Source organism: Giraffa tippelskirchi, chromosome 10 (assembly GCF_054371585.1).
Source record: "Giraffa tippelskirchi isolate mGirTip1 chromosome 10, T2T-mGirTip1v1.2.pri, whole genome shotgun sequence".
NCBI lineage: Eukaryota > Metazoa > Chordata > Mammalia > Artiodactyla > Giraffidae > Giraffa > Giraffa tippelskirchi.
Window position 1 is genome coordinate 159,072,441 of NC_137284.1, and position 19,767 is coordinate 159,092,207.

The 19,767-nt window shown below is 47.6% G+C and overlaps 1 protein-coding gene across 1 annotated transcript; it reads left to right on the forward strand.

Annotated features, from left to right (window-relative positions):
• The first annotated feature begins 192 nt into the window (after positions 1 to 192).
• HTR5A (5-hydroxytryptamine receptor 5A) lies at positions 193 to 16,450 on the forward strand. The gene is made up of 2 exons (XM_081537949.1): positions 193 to 936; positions 14,981 to 16,450. The coding sequence occupies exons 1-2, from the start codon at positions 193 to 195 to the stop codon at positions 15,311 to 15,313; spliced, it is 1,077 nt and encodes a 358-aa protein (XP_081394075.1). The 3' UTR covers positions 15,314 to 16,450.
• Positions 16,451 to 19,767: the final 3,317 nt, after the last annotated feature.

The window sequence follows — 19,767 nt, forward strand, 5'->3', positions numbered from 1 at the left end:
CAGCGCCCACCCCTCCGCCACATCGTCTCCCACGGATGCAGGAGATCGGCCCGTTTCATAGGCGCTCCCCAGAAACACTGCCGCTGGCCAGAGGGGACAAGCCTCCGGAGTGGCTTCCGATACAGTGGCCACCGTGCGTCCTCCTGAGCGCCCCTTTCCTACACGCCACGGAGCCGGCCTCCTGACCCAGAGATGGACCCGCCTGCGAACCTCACCTACTTCACCCTCTCCACCCCCGCCCCTGGGGAAACCAACCGCAGCAGCTTCGACGCAGCAGACTCGCGCCCCAGCCTGCCCCTGCTCTCCGTCTTCGGGGTGCTTGTCCTGACCTTGCTGGGCTTCCTGGTGGCGGCCACGTTCGCCTGGAACCTGCTGGTGCTGGCGACCATTCTCCGCGTGCGCACGTTCCACCGCGTTCCGCACAACCTGGTGGCGTCCATGGCCGTCTCAGACGTGCTGGTGGCTGCTCTAGTCATGCCGCTGAGCCTAGTGCACGAGCTGTCCGGGCGCCGCTGGCAGCTGGGCCGGCGGCTGTGCCAGCTGTGGATCGCGTGCGACGTGCTCTGCTGCACGGCCAGCATCTGGAACGTGACGGCCATCGCGCTGGACCGCTACTGGTCCATCACCCGTCACCTGGAATACACGCTCCGCGCCCGCAGGCGCGTCTCCAACGTCATGATCGCGCTCACCTGGGCGCTCTCCGCAGTCATCTCCTTGGCCCCGCTGCTCTTCGGCTGGGGGGAGACCTACTCGGAGGGCAGCGAGGAGTGCCAGGTGAGCCGCGAGCCCTCCTACACCGTGTTCTCCACCGTGGGCGCCTTCTACCTGCCGCTCTGCGTGGTGCTATTCGTGTACTGGAAGATCTACAAGGCCGCCAAGTTCCGCGTGGGCCCCCGGAAGACCAACAGCGTCTCACCCATATCTGAAACCGTGCAGGTGGGTGTTAAAGGGAGCCTTAAAAAACACTTTGCTTGCATTTGCACAGGCCTCTTCTCTGGCACACCTTCCCCCACATTTGTGGGAAGTGGAAATTTTTAGTATTTTGGGGCAAGGGAGAGGAGGAAGGGAAGGGGGTCAAGTGGGAGAGAGAAAGCATCACCCACTCTGCTCTGATTTGCTCTGCTCACAGAGCATGCCATCGCTCATGCATTATTAATTTCCTCATATGTATGAGGGTCTGAACTATAGAATTCTACGGGTTCCACTAGGCTTGAAAATTCTGTGGATCTATAACTGCCTTTAGAACGTCTGAAGAAGCTGGTGTCCAGGGCTACACCAGATAAACGTGCAGACTCCTGTGCTTAAGAAAGGATGTTTGAGGGGGTGGGAAGGGGGGCGGTGATCTGACTTAGCAGGAAGACTTCTCAGGAATATACCAGGCAAAGCACGTTACTGTTTCAACCCCATCTATTTTTTTCTTTGCAAATTATAGCAATTAATTTTGCAAAAATGTGGTATCTTGTGGATTACCGTCATTCTCAGTGTCCTCCTCTCCTGATGCAAGATCAGAGATGGTGCTCACACACCCGTCTCGGGGCCTGCATCTGTGATCTGCTCCCGCGGGCCGTGGTTCTTTCTGGGGCTATCCCTGTCCCAGCCCCACCCTGTCAGACCGCACATGCTGAGGACCACTGGCTTGCCTCCTGGCACAGGGGAAAGCTGAAGGAGGAAATTAAAACCTAAGGCAGACAAGCCCTCAGCTCTGTGCAGGGAGCATTTAAAGTCCAGCAACTGCTCCAGCACCCATGAGAGCTCAGTCCCTATCTTCTCTCCAACCGCACTTTCCTTTTTGTTAGCTCTTAGTAACCTGACCCTATGATGCAAGATTCAGGAACCACGGAAGTTCAACTCCTCCCACTCATTGCCAAGGGTGACCCCTTGAACCTAATTCACATGTGTAAGTTAGATCAGAAATCCACGCAGCACCCATCTCTGTTACTGGCTCTGGGACAACGAAGTCAATTCAATGAGCACACTGAGTGAGTACCACCGGCTGGCTGCTAGGGCTAAGAGGATGATAAAGACATCATCTTTGCCTATGAAGAGTCCGACACAGGGAGAGAGGCGTGTGTTGTGAGCACTGTGATATGATTGTGTTTTTCGAGAGTCGGCAGCTAATTCCAAGCACAACCAGTCAATCAAGCTTAGAGGAACCAGAGGTGAAGGCAGGGGAGAAGGGGAAGGGCATCATTCTAGAAGAAAGAAGGAAAAGGGGGTGAGAGGCTATCTGTCCTTTTATCTACAACAACAGTCTCACCCAAATGACCCTCCCCTACCCCAGGAAATATTCAGAATGTGTGGTTATCTGATAATGTTTCTGATTATCAACACGTGGGACAGGGTGCTATTGCACCCGGCATGTAGAGACTGGGATGCTGCTAAGTGCGGTACGGCACGGAGGACAATCTGAACAGCAAAGAATTAGGGACAAGTTAATGTCAACAGTGACAAGTTTGAGAAACTCTGACCCTTGAGATTTCTAAACTAGACAAGGAGTGCTGACAAGTGGGAGTGCCTCCAAACTGCCTGGAGTGTCCATGTGTGTGCACCCCCGCAGTTCCAGGTCAGGAACAAGGGTGCTGGCAGACGGCCCACCACAGTCCTCCTTATATGGATCCTCTTCTGCCAGGATGCTCACCCAGGCAAACACAATTTGTGATCGACACCAAACAGCTTTAAAAAGGAAAGGCAACTATCCTTGTGTCCTGGAGGGCTTAGTACAGAAGGAAAAGGGGCTTTCACTGCTCAGGTCTGGAGACAGCAGAAGTAAAGCACTGCTTCATGCTCTTTCTCTGCCAGGTAACTTTCAAAAATGGGTCCCAAGGCTTTGCAAGGCTTCTAAGCGATCCAGGGCCCCACCTAAAACGTGGAGCTGCCCTTGTTCTCACGTTACTGGGGAGGGTGGATTAAAAGCCAGGCTTCCTGATTTCTTGGTGGTAGAAGGTGCCAAAGTTTCTAAATACGGTTCTACCACCAACGGGCCCTGTTGCCTAGGGAAACACAACATTTCTTCTCTGCTTCTTTACCTTCTGAGTTTTACTCAGATACACACTGAAAGCTTAACCTCTGTCAGGCACGGAGCTGAGAGCAGGAAACACACGAGAGGCCCTGCCCTTGACACAGTCTGATGAAACAACTACTGAAGATCTGACGTGAAGACAAAGCTGAATTTACCGCCTGCTAGTGTAAGGGCCTGGGGGACTTTCCAGGTTCTGAGCGGGTTGACATCAGTTGTGTGAGCAGCTCTCTTGGTTGGGCGTTACTGGAGTGAATCCAGGCCTGGCTGCCTAACTTCCAGAAGTGAGGGGCTGACACGGCACGGGGGGCTTGTAAAACTGAGCCCCATGGAGCCCATGGAAGCGAACTGTCCTTGACTGACAGGAATCTAGGGCTGGTTCCGGGCTGCGGAACAGGCAGACTCGCCCTAAGTTTGAGGAACATGTGGTTCTCATTCCCCGTCTCTTGGTCCTCACTCCGGAGAGACCGTCAAGACTGTTCAGATCCTCACCTCTGTGCCAGTTCTCCTTCAAATTTCATCCTTGGAGAGCTGATGTTCAGACGCACATCGATCAACATGCTCAGTCACTTGTCAGGACAGTGCTGGGTAGAAGCATTCAAAGCTCTGGATAACGGACACTAAACCATGATTAACCAACTCATAGAAAAACGCTGGGTGGTTTCAGTTAGCAATGGGGATTTACTGTGTGTGGTAACATAAGGTTTAAAGGCTTAATGTAAAAAAGCAGCTTCTGAAGATGTGTTGACTAGTTTAATTGATGCGAGTAATGTCTCTGAGGCATGGAGGCAAAGCCTTGATCACTGAATCGAGGGGTGGGCTTCAACAGGCAATAGTCCTTAGGTGTCATGTGGTTGGATTAACCCACCTGGAGTGCGCCCCAGCACGTTCACATCAGGACAAAATGGCAAATCCATGACAGACGAGGGCGAGTCCGTCGGACTCTCACACGCTCCGCTCTCATCCGTCCGTCTGTGCTGTCTCTTGTCCACAGGGACTCTAGGATCACTGCTTTCTCCAGTGATATCCTGAATTACACGCAGCGCAGATACTCTCACAAACAGACCAGTTATAATCTGATAATGTTGAAGGACGGCAGTACGTTTTATCTGGAAGCAGATTCCACTCACTAAATGTGTGCTTGTTACTGAAATGAGAGGATTCTCATAAGGATCCTGAAATACCAGCTACAAGTTGGCACACAGGATTATTCAAGATTCTCACTGAATTCTTCCATTAACTTAGGTTTTTTCCCTCGAGCCTTTTCAATAGCCACACCATAAACAAGAAAGCTGTACTTCTGTACATCCATAATTAAAGGCAATTCCCCTAGACATTTGGAAGGACAGGAAGCTGTTGGGTGATAATATCTCCCTTGGGGTGACTTCACTGGGCAAATTTTAGATGGTTGTCATTTTGATTTTTAGCCAAAAGGGGATATTTCTGCTTTCAAGGTTACTTCTGCTGTCTACATTTACTGCAGGCCTTATCTAGGCACCCAAATCTTTGAAAACAGGTGCTTCTCGATGTTTTATCTAGAGAGCCATATCTTGTATTGATTATCTGCTTTCTTTTTTAACTGATTTTTAACTGAGGACAATTGTTTTACAATGTTTGCTTGGTTTCTACCTGCATCAACATGAATCAGCCATAGGTTTACACACGTCCACCCCATCCTGAACCCCTCTCCTACCTCCCACTCCCTCCTACCCCTGATTACATACTTTCCAAGGGTATCAGCAAATGTCTAGCCCCATACTGGATATTTTCTAAATTGGCAATTTCACATTTAACTTTATTTTTTTCTTATTAAGGTCCCCAATTCGGGTTTGAGCCCATTTAGGACAAGACCACATGTCAGTTGTTGGGTTTATATCAGAATACTGCTTTTGAATTTTCTATATAGTTTACAATTTTGAATCTTCATTCAATCTTCTCTAAAAAAAAATGGCTTCTGAAATTGCTTTAGTTTACATTTTAAATTTTCATAGCCAGGTTATATAGCTCTTCTCTCTTCTATCCTTCTAGTTTTAAATATTTTTCCTCATCTAAGGGAAATTTTAACTAATTTCACTAGGTGCTGCTGATCTGCAGTCTAGGACAATAAGGATTTTGTTCAGTACTCTTTAAAAATTCTAAATTCTACAACAGTTTTTTGCCCTTCTCCCTGAAGTTTAGGGGCTTCCCTGGTGGCTCAGATGGTAAAGAAACCACAGGCAACGTGCGAGACCTGGATTCGATCCCTGGGTTGGGAAGGTCCCTTGGAAAAGAGAACGGCTACCCACGCCAGTATTCTTGCCTACAGAACTGCATGGACAGAGGGGCCTGCTAGGCTACAGTCCATGGGATCACAAAGAGTCAGACAAGACTGACTGGCTTTCACTTTAGAAAAATTCTTACTTATAGCGTGTATCTCAGCTCTCGATCAAGGTTTTAACTGACTTTCTTGCCTGGCAATTTTACAATGTGATTTTGTTTTACCAAGCAAAGTCCTAAGGAAAAGATAGTTCATTTAGGAGGTTAGGTAAAGCTGAGTAGAAATATGGGGGGTGTAGATATGTAAGGTGGGGAGGTTTTCAGTTCAGTTCAGGTCAGTTGCTCAGTCGTGTCCAACTCTTTGTGACCCCATGGACTGCAGCACACCAGGCTTTTCATTCCATCAGCAACTCCCAGAGCTTGCTCAAACTCATGTCCGTTCAGTTGGTGATGCCACCCAACCATCTCATCCTCTGTCGTCCCCTTCTTCTCCTGCCCTCAATCTTTCCCAGCATCAGGGTCTTTTCAAATGAGTCAGTTCTTTGCATCAAGTGGCCAAAGTATTGGAGTTTCAGCTTCAGCATCAGTCCTTCCAATGGATATTCAGGGTTGATTTCCTTTAGGATTGACTGGTTTGATCTTCTTGCAGTCCAAGGGACTCTCAAGAGTCTTATCCAACACCACAGTTCAAAAGCATCAGTACTTTGGCGCTCAGCTGTCTTTGTAGTCCAGCTCTCACATCCATACATGACTACTGGAAAAACCATAGCTTTGACTAGATGGACATTTGTCAGCAAAGTAATCTCTCTGCTTTTTAATACGCTGTCTGGGTTGTTCATAGCATTTATTCCAAGGAGCAAGCGTCTTTTAATTTCATGGCTGCAGTCACCATCTGCAGTGATTTTGAAACCCAAGAAAATAAAGTCTGTCACTGTTTCCATTGTTTCCTCATCTATTTGCCATGAAGTGATGGGACCAGGTGCCATGGTCTTCATGTTTTGAATGCTGAGTTTTAAGACAGCTTTTTCCCTTTCCTCTTTCACCTTCATCAAGAGGCTCTTTAGTTCCTCTTCGTTTTCTGCCATAAGGGTGGTGTCATCTGAATATCTGAGGTTGTGATATTTCTCCTGGCAATCTTGATTCCAGCTTGTGCTTCATCCAGCCTGACATTTCGCAGGATGTATTCTGCAGAGAAGTTAAATAAGCAGGGTGACAATATACAGCCTTGACATACTCCTTTCTCAATTTGGAACCAGTCCATTGTTCCATGTCCGGTTCTAACTGTTGTTTCTTGCCCTTCATACAGATTTCTCAGGAGGCAGGTAAGGTGGTCTGGTATTCCCATATCTTTAAGAATTTTCCACTGTTTATTTTGGTGATGGACAGGGAGGCTGGCATGCTGCAGTTCATGGGGTTGCAAAGAGTCAGACACAACTGAGCGACTGAACTGAACTAAACTGAATTTTGATCCACACAGTCAAAGGCTTTGGCATAGTCAATAAAGCAGATGTTTGCCTGGAATTCTCTTGCTTTTTCTATGATCCAATGGATGTTGGCAATTTGATCTCTGGTTCCTCTGCCTTTTCTAAATCCAGCTTGCACATCTGGAAGTTCTCGGTTCACATGCTCTTGAAGCCTGGCTTGGAGAATTTTGAGCATTACTTTGCTAGCGTGTGGGATGAGTGCAATTGTGCAGTAATTGGAACATTCTTTGGCATTGCCTTTCTTTGGGATTGGAATTAAAACTGACCTTTTCCAGTTCTGTGGCCACTGCTGAATTTTCCAAATTTGCTGGCATATTGAGTTCAGCACTTTCACAGCATCATCCTTCAGGATTTGAAATAGCTCAGCTGGAATTCCATCACCTCCAATAGCTTTGTTCGTAGTGATGCTTCCTAAGGCCCACCCCAGGATGTCTGGCTCTAGGTGAGTGATCACACCATCGTGGTTATCTGGGTCATTAAAATCTCTTTTGTATAGTTCGCCTGTGTATTCTTGCCACCTCTTCTTAATATCTTCTGCTTCTGTTAGGTCCATACCATTTCTGACCTTTACTGTGCTCATCTTTGCATGAAATGTCCTCTTGGTATCTCTAATTTTCTTGAAGAGATCTCTAGTCTTTCCCATTCTACTGTTTTCCTCTATTTCTTTGCACTGATCACTTAGGAAGGCTTTATCTCTCCTTGCTTTTCTTTGGAACTCTGCGTTCAGATGGCTATATCTTTCCTTTTCTCCTTTGCCTTTAGCTTCTCTTTTTTTCTCAGCTATCTGTAAGGCCTCCTCAGACAACCATTTTGCCTTTTTGCATTTCTTCTTCTTGGGGATGGTTTTGATCACTGCCTCCTGTACAAAGAGTCGGACACGACTGAGTGACTGAACTGACTGTTCAAGGGGTTCTCAAGGCAAGAATACTGAAGTGGTTTGCTGTTCCCTTCTCTAGTGGACCACATTTTGTCAGAACTCTCCACCATGACCCCTTTGTCTTGTGTGGCTCTACACAGCATGACTCAGAGTTTCACTGAGTTGGACAAGGTTGTGATCCATGTGATCAGTTTTGTTAGTTCTCTGCAATTGTGGTTTTCATTCTGTCTGTCCTCTGATGGATAAGGATAAGAGGCTTGTGGAAGCGTCCTATCAGAGGAACTGGCTGTGGGGGAATCTGGGCCTTGCTCTGATGGGTGGGGCCATACTCAGTAAATCTTTCATCCAATTTTCTGTTTTTGGGTGGGGCTGTGTTCCCTCTCTGTAGTTTGGCCTGAGGCCAAACTATGGTGGGGGTAATGGCATCTCCCTCAAAAGGACTTGTGCCAGGACTGCTGTCTTCAGTGCCCCTGACCCTGTGGCAGGCCACTGTCGGCCCACGCCTCCACCAGAGACTCCCAAACGCTCACTGGCAAGTCTGGCTCAGTCTCTTGTGGGGTCACTGCCCTCTCTCCTGGGTCCTGGTGCGCACAAGGATTTGTTTGTGCCCTCCAAGTGCCTGTTCCCTGTGGAAGTTCTGTGCAAATCCCACTGGACTTCAAAGTCAAATTCCCTGGGTTCTCAGTCCCTTTGCCAGATTCCCAGGTTGGGAAATCTGTTGCGGACCCTAGAATTTTTGCAACAGTGCAAGAATTTCTTTGGTGTAATTGTTCTCCTGTTTGTGGGTTGTCCCCTTGGTGGCTCTATGGTGGGGCTAATGGCGACCTCCTCCAGGAGGACTATGCCACACGCTATGCCTCCCCAGGTCTGCTGCAGCCAGAGCCCCTGTCCCCACGGCAGGCCACTGCTGACCCGTGCCTCTGCAGGAGACACTCAAACACTCAAAGGCAGGTCTGGCTCAGTCTCTGTGGGGTCCCTGGGTCCTGGTGTACACAAGGTTTTGTTTGAGCCCTTCAAGTATCTCTGGTAGGTATGGGGTTTGATTCTAAATGCGATCTCCCCCCTCCTATCTATCTTGCTCAGGCTTCTCCTTTGCCCTTGGATGTGGAGTATCTTTTTTTGGTGGGATCCAACATTCTCCCATCAAGGGGAGGTTTTGGAAAGTTACAAAATCTTTGAGACCACTCAAGAGTTAGCGGAGAAGGCAATGGCACCCCACTCCAGTGTTCTTGCCTAGAGAATCCCAGGGATGGTGGAGCCTGGTGGGCTGCCGTCTGTGGGGTCGCACAGAGTCAGACACGACTGAAGCAACTTAGCAGCAGCAGCAGCAGCAAGAGTTAGACTTTAAGGCCTTAGCAGAACAACTAAAAAAGCTGACTCTCAGCCTTTCAGTGTTTGTCTTCTAATTTTTCTAAAGCTGATCTTATATATGTTAGTTTACTGATTTTGACTTTCAGAGATTATTAAGTAAAAAATTTTTTCACATTTAACAAGAAAAGTGTGAGAGTTAGGATTATAGTGCAATTTAAAATAGAAGTTCACAAAGAAGAAGGTTGAGACATTGACTTAAGGCAAACCACGACACACAAGAAAAATGCCACCAGGGTTGGCCAACAGTCTGTGCTAGTGAATGGTTTCTCAGATCCTTGACAAGAGGCCAAGAAGGGGCCATATGATGACCAAACCAATAATCAATGAGCTGGGATGCCAACTAGACAAGGTGACATTTATTCCATAAACGAACAAGATAAGGAATGCTTGCACTTAAGTTTTGTGAAAAAGTAGAAGCAAAGTTTGAGCAATTGCTTTTTGACAAATTGGTTATTAAGTCTAACAGTCTGCAAATCATTAGCCTTCAGGTCTGGCTTGGAAAAGATTAGAAGCTTATAAAGCCAGCACCTTATAGAACAATCCTTTTTATATTCAACAGAAAAATAAATCCAGGACAAAAAATAAGCCAAAAAAAAATCTATGAAAATAAGAGTTTGCATATTTAGACAAACAACAGCCAGAACAAAGAAAACAGCAATATAATAAGTAGGTTATGGCATAACATTTTTGCTAAATGGTATACCTCCAGCAAGAGACCTAGTAGCTTTATAAGATGTAAGTCAACTTCCAAACAGTGCACCTTTCTAACAAAGGTCCAGTTATTTGATACGAACAGCTAAGCTGAATGATCTTATTCAAAGACACATGTGTGTGTGCATGCTTAGTCACTTGGTCATGTCTGACTCTTTGTGACCCCATGGACTGTAGCCTGCCAGGCTCCTCTGTCCGTGGGATTTTTCAGAAAGAATACTGGAGTGGGTTGCCATTCCCTTCTCCAGGGGATCTTCCCGACCCAAGAATCGAACCCGCATCACCTGTGTCTCCTGCATCGCAGGCAGATGCTTTACCCTCTCAGCCATCAGGGAAGCCCATTCAAAGACACACTTGGTTGCAAATCCTTGGATAATGAAACCCAGAGAGTGAGAAGAGCCCGGTGGAGCGAGCTGCACTTAGCTCACCGAGACCGATGTGTGTCTGCAGGTCCAAAGGCTGCTGGGCTCTGGGGCTCAGTGAATGCACCTGTGGTCCAAGTATTCTATCGAGGGTCCTCAAAATGACCTCCATGGGCCCTCTAGAACTGCCGAGGATGACACAACCACCACATAGCACCTGAAATAAAAACACGGCTTGCTACAGATTGAGAGAAAGCTACACCTGTCTGGCACCATCTCCCAGAGCAGAGCAGCACACCCGTCACCTATGGGGACAGCGCTGAGCTTGGGGACGGGAGGGCGTTGAGAGGAGCACTGAGCAGGCATCCCCACACAGGGGTGACTCAGTGAGACGACTGTTGGCTCACTGCTGCTCAGGGGCGCGTGCACTGGGGCACACCTTGCCCTAACTGGCTGACTTTCAGAAGGGAGGGCTGACACCGACTGGTGGTCTGCAGGTGCATATCCACAGAGCTGGACTGTCCTGGATTCACCGGAGGAGTTTAAACAAGCAGCAAGGCTCTGTGTTACCACAACTACAGGACAGATGGTCTTTTCCTAAGCTTGTGGAAATGTTATTCTGCCCCCTTGTAAAGCCCTCCCTAAGTGGGTAGGATCATTCCCAGATTAAACATCCTGACTCATTGGTACATACTGTATGTGACAATGGTCTGGTCTCACCTGCAATCACCTGAAGCCACACTTTCCAGGTGAGACCCTTCACCCTTAATTTCAATATCCACTATTGATTATAGTCTATTGATTATCTGTGATATTAATAGGGAGGTGAAACAATAGTTTGAGGAAATAAAAGAACATGCTAGATTTCTGATTAACTAGTGAATAGTTATTTAACTAGGCTTCCCAGGTGGCTCAGTGGTAAAGAATCCACCTGCAATGCAGGAGATGTGGGTTTGATCCCTGGGTCAGAAAGATCCCCTGGAGAAGGAAATGACAACCTACTCTATTATTTGAGCCTGGGAAACCCCATGGACAGAGCAGCCTGGTGGGCTACAGTCCATGGGGTTGCAATAGAGTTGGACACAACTTAGTGCCTAAACAACAAGTTCAATTCAGCCAGTCGCTCTGCCGTGTCCGACTCTTTGCAACCCCATGGACTGCAGCACGCCAGGCTTCCCTGTCCATCACCAACTCCTGGAGCTTGCTCAAACTCATGTCCATCGAGTCACTGAAGCCATCCAACCATCTCATCCTCTGTCGTCCCCTTCTCTTCCTGCATTCAACCTTTCCCAGCATCAGTGTCTTTTCCAACGAGTCGGTTCTTCGTATCAGGTGGCCAAAGTATTCGAGTTTCAGCTTCAGCATCAATCCTTCCAATGAATATTCAGGACTGATTTCCTTTAGGATTGACTGGTTTAGATAGCAACAAGTTATCTAACATATAACCATCTTCAGTTTTTTTTTAAAGTTTCACTTTTTAAAAAACTTTTAATTTTGTATTGGGGTATAGTCGATTAGTGATGTTGTGATAGTTCAGGTGAACAATGAGGGACTTAGTCATACATATGTACATGTATCCATTCTCCCCCAAACTCTCCCCTGCACACACACATCCAGGCTGCGACATAACATTGAGCAGAGTTCCATGCGCTATACAGTAGGTCGCTATTGAACACATAACCATTCTGGAAGAATGGGAAGTCTAACTCATAGGCACACATCCCCCAAATAATTCATTTGTTTGGAGATACAAGGCCAACTGTTCACTTAGAAAATTTTTTCCATGGGAGTCTTAAATTGTGAGGCTTGTGCTTTAGAAATGATACAACACTACAAAGATAAAGGGAAAAGTGAACCTTGGCTTGAATGCTTTCACTTATTTTTACCCCATTACCTCTCTGTGAATCTACTAACAACCATGCTGAGTAACTGACAGAGTAATCAATCGAGTCTACACACCAGACCTGATTAAGGACTTTATTGCGATCGTTGACAAGCAGAACTAAGGAGTCCTTTAGTCAGAAAGCCACAGGGTAAGCCACAAAGCCAACCATCTGCTAACGTCGGGAGCTGAAACTCCTCCACAGCAAAGCCCCTCCTCCCAGCAGAGCCCCTCTAGACCAATGACACTCTCACCAGATGAGCTGGTGTTGGATGACTCCCAAAATGGTCAACATCTCTCATCAAAGTCGTAGAGAGTGTGCTTTTCTGAGAAACAAGGAGTTCTCTAACCTATAAAAATTCCTGACTCAAAGCAAACCATAAAAACAATGTATTTAGGAAAAAAGTTTAACTTGAATTCAAACTAGAATTCTAAGAAGTGGGAGACGACCCCATGGAATATGGAAAGAATTGTTGAAAATGAATGTAGGTTCTCTGCTGCACAGGGGCCCCATGAATGTGCTGCCCGCCTGCTGTGCTAAGAACTCAGAGAAGGTGATCATGGATAGACCCCCTGTGGGTCCCTGAAGACAAGCTTAGGAATGAAAAACTGGGAAACCTTTAAGAGAAGACTTACACGTCAACTCTCATACAGTGGGGAGTTCTCACAAATACAATGAACACATGCTGTGCATGGGGACAGTTCAAATTCAAAAGAACCCAGGTACACATACTGGAAGAATCTAGGACTTCACACTTGTTGTTCAGTTCCTCAGTAGTGTCTCTTTGCAACCCCATGGACTGCAGCACGCCAGGCTTCCCTGTCCATCACCAACTCCCAGACCTTGCTCAAACTCATGTCCATTAAGTCGGTGATGCCATCCAACCATCTCATCCTCTGTCACCCCCTTCTCCTCCTGCTTCCAATCTTTCCCAGCATCAGGGTCTTTTGTAACGAGTCGGCTCTTTGTATCAGGTGGAAAAAGCATTCGGGATTTCGTAGTGCAACTGCCAAACACCTACACAAACAGGCCCATGTGTAGGGCATTTAATATTTCTCTACGAGGACCATGACCTGAAGGGACAGGTTTCCATAAAACTGTCTTATGACACTTGGGCTTCCTTCCCTAATGCTCACCTTTATAGGAATACTCATATCCTACACTTGAATGTACGGCACACACCTGGATAACAAATAGCTCTGTGATCCCTCGTCTCTCAGACGAACAATGAGGTACTGTGCTGTCCCTTTGGATACAGGTCAGGACTGGGTCTGAATATCCCAGCAGTCTCAGTCAATAGGAGGAGAGAAGGTGGCCCCTCAGAATGGAAACCTTGTAACCTTCCCATTATGCAGTAGGAAACTTCAGACAGAAAGCACAGCACTGGGGGTGTATCTCATCCCTCACAGAGGCAGTCTCACTGTGGGGCTCACAGCGTCTCTCAACTGGACTCTGAGTATCTGAAGGGCTAAGGCGGTCTTCTGGAGGTGACCTGAAGTGGCACTGACCACCACGGGGCGGGCAGGCAGTGGGTGGGGATGGGGTGGGGGTGGAGAGGCTCCCTAGAGCGGGCCATGGTTCAGAAGCCACAGTATCTAGCCGTGTGTTGCTGCATTCATTTCTGTCATTACCACAGAGCCTGGAGTCTGGTTTACATGCTCCACCTCTACACCTAGTGTGCCACAGAGAATTAAGGGGTGGTCACGATGGCCTCAAAACCCTGAGCGGCCAGCGTTGCCCATGAAAAAGTCTGAAAGGAAAGAGAACTTCTCAAGGACTTAAGAGTCTGGACTGCAATTACTCTTCCATTGCCACCTTCGGGAAATGGGGGAAAGTGGCTTCCTTGATGACATTCTGAGGTTGAGTTTTACTAAGGGAATTAGTGGGTTTTCCTCTTTTCTTTATGCTGAAAAATGAAACTAAATACTGTGCTTGCATTTCTATAAATTAACTCCCTGAAATGCATTCCAAGATAGACACTACGAAAGTTAACTGTGGTTCCACCCAGGGGTGAGGCTTTGGAAAGAGACAAGTGAAAGTGTCAATTTCACCTGCTGAAGAATAATGAACTACTTGTTTCAATATTTATGAATCTTCTGTTTAACTGTATAATGTTTGGGGTTTCGCTATCTTTCAAATAGATGACAGGAAGGTTATCATATAAATAGTAATTCACACATGAACTAACATTCCCTTAACTACAGCGTTCCTATTTTCAGCTCCATTATTCTATATGATAAGTTATGAATGTTCCTCTTGACTGCAATTTGTAGATGCAGCCATGAACTGGTTTCGTGGGTTAGAGAGACAGACCTTGTGACCTAGCCCCCTGCCTAGAAGGTTGTGCGCTACTAGGGCGTGAGGGGCACCTCTCCTAGTCAAGTGTACTGGGGTCATAGAAAGCTGGAGTTGCAGAGAACCGAGTTTGATGTCAGGGTAGTCTCTCCACTAGTGAATGATGGATCGACCCAGAAACTGCCCCACATTGTGACTGGGTCAACTAATTTGCTCATTTAGCACATCAGCCCACTGTTATTTCCTCCTGTTTCAGGGGCCTCGTCATCAGACACACCTTATTGCAGTTCCCCAAAGATCTGGAGAAAAAAAATTAAAAAGCTGGAATGGAGGCAAGAGCCTCCTTTCCCAGGAATTCCACCTCCTTAGAGAAGGGCCGTGAAGCTGGAGAACCTGGTTCAGTGGGAACCTGCCTTCCAAGGAACTTGGGAGAACCTAGGTGGAGGGAATCTGAGTTTAGCATCTCTTGTTTTCTATAAAAGTCGGGGCAGGGGGTAAACTAGAAGGAGATCAACAAGATGTAAGATGCCAGAATGTGAGCAAACACCCAGCTCTGTTGGCCCGGTGGGGACCCCATAGGGTCCCTGCTTCAGACAATTAAGAACTTTCTCTTGAAGTGCACGTGCGGGAAACCAGGCCCACCCGTGTCTCGGGTCAGCCCACCTAGACCCGGCGGGCGTGAGGAGGGGGCAGCTCCTCCTGACGCTTCTGTTTGCCTTCTCCAGGTGAAGGGCGCGGCTCAGCAGCCTGAGATGGTCCTCAGCGTGCGCCGCGCCACGGTCACCTTCCAGGCCGATGGGGACGCGTGGCGCGAGCAGAAGGAGCAGCGTGCCGCCCTCATGGTGGGCATCCTCATTGGGGTGTTCGTGCTCTGCTGGATCCCATTCTTCACCACGGAACTCCTCAGCCCCCTGTGCGCCTGCGACGTCCCCACCACCTGGAAGAGCGTCTTCCTGTGGCTTGGCTACTCCAACTCCTTCTTCAACCCCCTCATCTACACGGCCTTCAACAAGAACTACAACAGCGCCTTCAAGAACTTCTTCTCGAGGCACCGTTGAGCACGAGGCTGGCAAGGCAGGGGGTACTCGCCCATCTCCCCATCCCCATCCGGCAACCGCCTGCCAGAGACAGGCCTTCGAGGTCCCCAAGGTGGCCCCCAGAGCCGACTAGGTCACTGCCACACACCCGGCAGGAACGTGCGTCTCCACAGGCAGGTCCAGGGACCTCATTTTCTCCCATTTATCTGCTCCTCCTCACTCTGCACTGAACAGCCACGGACTTGGCCCACCAAGTGCCCTTTCCTCTCCAAAGTCCACCGCAGCATGATTTATCGTCCTCAGGCCAGAAAAGTCAAACCAGCCAGAGGGGAGGGAGGAAACAGATCAGTCCAGGCAGGATGAGAACAGACAGGAAGCGATGAGTAAGGAGTCACAACGGGGACATCTAGGGGGAAGGAAACCATAACTGCAAGTTTCCTGGAATAGTCCCCACTTCCAGGGCTCCATTCCATGGTTCCAGAAAGTTCACCCTAGTACTGACTATGTCCCAATATTTGCCCACGAAACATTCTCTCTGAACATATCAAAGTACACAGACACATCTGCAAGACCAGTCAGTATGGCCCCACACACGTGCACACTGAACCTATGGAGGCGGCAAATGTTCCCATTGGCCAGTTTATTCTAAAATGCAACCCAAGAGCTTGGAACTGGAACTAAAACTCAAATCAAATACCGCCTTCTATTTTGAAGCAACTGTCCACAACACTGAGATATCTACTGGCTCCACAGAATCTGTCAAACTTGCTTATTTGCTATGGGTTCCATTTGTATAGAATTTATTCAAACGTTGCCAAACAAAGCCTCAGATCATGAGATTAGAATAACACAACTGTCATAAAGTTGTTGACTTCTTAAATATACTTTCATCACTAAGGGCTCTGAAGGCTTATTCACCAAACAGGGGCACTTGAAGGTGATGGCTGATTGATCTGCTCGCTGCTGCTGTTCTCTAGTATATAAATGCCCGCTGTGAGACCGATGCTGGCAATGATGAGAGCAGCAAAGTGGCAACACTTGAATGAGTACTTAGTGTAACTGGTGAGGCAAGACAATTAAGTGATGATGTAGTGTTTATGTGATCATAAAAAACTTTAAAAAGGTCCTGGACAATAAAACTGCCTGTGGTTTAATATATCCCTGATTCTCTGAATGCATGAATTTAAACATTATATATTATGTCTTTGAATTATTACAATACAGATATGTTATATGTTTTATTTTGTACATACTAAATTATATTAATTAACATATTAAAAATAGGAAATCTATGTCCATTTGTTTAAATGCTTGCTCCTTGGAAGGAAAGCTATGACCAATCTAGACACCATATTAAAAAGCAGAGACATTACTTTGCCAACAAAGGTCCGTCTAGTCAAAGCTATGGTTTTTCCAGTGGTCATGTATGGATGTGAGAGTTGGACTATAAAGAAAGCTGAGTGCCAAAGTATTGATGCTTTGAACTGTGGTACTGGAGAAGACTCTTTAGAGGCCCTTGGACTGCAAGGAGATCCAACCAGTCAATCCTAAAGGAAATCAGTCCTGAATATTCACTGGAAGGACTGATGCTGAAGCTGAAACTCCAATACTTTGGCCACCTGATGCGAAGAACTGACTCACTAGAAAAGACCCTGATGCTGGGAAAGATTGAAGGTGGAAGGAGAAGGGGATGACAGAGGATGAGACGGTTGGATGGCATCACCAACATGATGAACATGAGTTTGAGTAGGCTCCAGGAGATGGTGAAGGGTAGGGAGGCCTGGCATGCTGCAGTCCATGCGGTCACAAAGAGTCGGACACGACTGAGCGACTGAACTGATGTTCACTGGTGGTCTTGGTCTGAAGTTCGGTCTTGCATTCCCTGCAAAGATGGCTCTGACACCTCAGTCAGCACTAAGTTCCACGGAAGCAGTAGACAGTAGGACTAAATTTATTTAGAAATCATGAGGGCACTTCCTGTAGGGAGATCTGGGCACTGCATCTCCCACCGCATGGGTGACGATACCCACAGCACCACCCTGTGCACGCCCCGCCCCCACCGATCAGGGCCACTCTACAGGGACCATGCCTGGGACGCTGGGCCTGAGGTCCCTGGCGGGGGAGGAGAAGCAAGGGGTGTCGAGACTTCACTCTCGCGGGATCAGCGGGGAGCATCTGGAGCCTGGCCTCAGAAGATACATGAGCCCTGACGCGCAGGGAGGCTCAGGCTGGGAACGGGAGCGGAGCGGTGCCTGTTTACATACATGGAAAGGAAAAGCCATTTAAAAGAAGACCCTCTACAGTTGTACCCTATGGTCAGAAAGGAGCAAGAAGTGATGATTATAATTAAGTTCTGTCTGACCACAGCGCTCCATCCCCGTTTTTCCTTAAAGCCCAGGCTGGGTGAGACGTGGAGGGGAGGATCAGGGGGCAGGGGGCTCCCCTCCCAGGGCAGGTGGCTTCTATTTCCCGGATGACTCTTTGTGATGCTGCGGAGCAGAGATGCTCAAGCGGCCGGCTTTCAAGCTGATTTAGCAACAGGACCCCTTCATCAAGTGCACGCATTCTCTGGGAGACCCCCTCACAGAAGAAACCAGACGCTGTGTGGTTCAGCCAGGTTTGTTCTTTCTCCCTCCACTGGATGGCAAGGAGCCGCACAGCAGGCTGGTCCAGTTACTGCCTCACTAACAATGCACTTGTTCCCTGGTCTGTGTGGCTGAAATCCCAACGGAGACTTCTCTGAGGCGACAGGATTCTAAAAATCACATATTTCCTCTCTCTAGATACAAAATAGAGTAGGTTTCGGATATGAACACCTTGGGAAGAGAAGAACTAGCCTGAATTGGTATCTTCTCCCTGGTGAAAACCAACAACGTAAATAATACACATATTTCATTCACCACTTCCTAGCTATGCTTCTGTGCTTTAATTGAAGTGTTAAGTTACCAAAAAAAAAAAAATCACCATTTCCCTCCTTGGTCCCTGGAACATTCTGAGGCAGCTTATAAGAAAACCAGACAATAAAGTAATTGTCCTAATAAAATCTGTAAGCTCTTCAGAAGACTTAGCAGAATGCCAATGGGGAAAAACTGGTTTTCTGGAAGTATAGAGTTCACCTTCAATTACTTCTCTCCATAAATTCCAAGAAGCCTGATAACTCACCCCCAGCCCACCAAGCACAAAGAGAATAAAGTCAGGGGCATAAAGCAAACCCCATACACAGCCCAAAGCCCTCTGACCTCGTTGTTTTGTGGGTGCTGCCCTTTACATTGTTAATAACACGGACATGTTGGCACCCAGGCTGAGCCCACGCTGGTGTGAACGCCTCTGAGGCATCAATTTTGGTCCTAACGAACTCTGACTCTATATTCCTTGTGACTACGGACGCCAGTCTCTAGCCCTGGGGCAGATAATGGCGTCCCTAGCCCTGGGGCAGATAAACGAGCTAACCTCCTCCTCCTCGGAAGCCGCCAGAGCCAGCGCTCTCCTGCGTTCTGAGGGTCCTCCTGCAGCGACGTGGGCAACGGTCAATGGACAGGAAGTCATGTTTATGCCCAAAGCACAGACTTAGACAAGTGTCTCCAAAAATGGAAGGTGCCCTTGCTAGCTGAGGCCCTAATGAGAGAATTCAGTTTACAGATCTATGGTTTGAACAAACAGCTTACCAATGGCCCTATTCACAGAGCTTGCAGAAATAATGGGACTCAGCCACACAGAATCTTTGCTTTAGAAATGATGGGTTTGTTGTTTTCAACTAGTCACATTTGCACATGGGTCTTTGAAACAAGGTAAAATGCCTTTTTAAAAACTGAAGGAAAAAAACCAATCTCTGATATTTCAACAACAAATTGAAAACCAGTTTCTATAGTGGTCACTGGAGCTGGTTCCAAGGAAAGACAAAATCCAACTTCACCCAACTAAACCTTTCCCTCGATTTCATCTATTATTTATAACTTCTATTCTATGCAAAGTTTGTTTTCAAACTTTTCTCCTAAGGCGTAAACCCATTATGGACTGAATGTCCCCCAAACACACATAAATTCAAACAGTGAAGCTCTGACCCCAGATAGTTCTGGGAGACAGGAGGCGATTAGGTTTAGATGAGGTCATGAGGGTAGGGCCCACGAAGGGATTTGTGCCCTCATCAGAAGACACGGCGGACAGCTGGCCCTCGCTCGCCACGCACACAAAGAAGAGACCATGTGAACACAGTGGGAAGGCGACCATCTGCAAGCCAGGAAGACAGCTCTTACCAGACACCCAACCGGCTGGAACCCTGACCTTGGACTTCGCCCCCACCCCCTCCACCAGCCTCCAGGACTGTGAGAAAACACATTTCTGCTGTATGAGCCACTCAGTCTATGGTATTTGCTATGGTAGCCAAGCTAATTCAACGAGTGTGTCACTTGCTTAAAATGAAGAGTCAGGAGGAACTGGTATGCTTTTTAAAGGAAGTATTCATATGCCTTGTTCTC

What these genes read in the sequence shown, in the direction of transcription:
- HTR5A (XM_081537949.1), top strand. Translation starts at nt 193, where the DNA reads ATGGACCCGCCTGCGAACCTCACCTACTTCACCCTCTCCACCCCCGCC. An exon ending in CCATATCTGAAACCGTGCAG is followed by an intron (nt 937 to 14,980) that starts GTGGGTGTTAAA and finishes TGCCTTCTCCAG; the next exon opens with GTGAAGGGCGCGGCTCAGCA.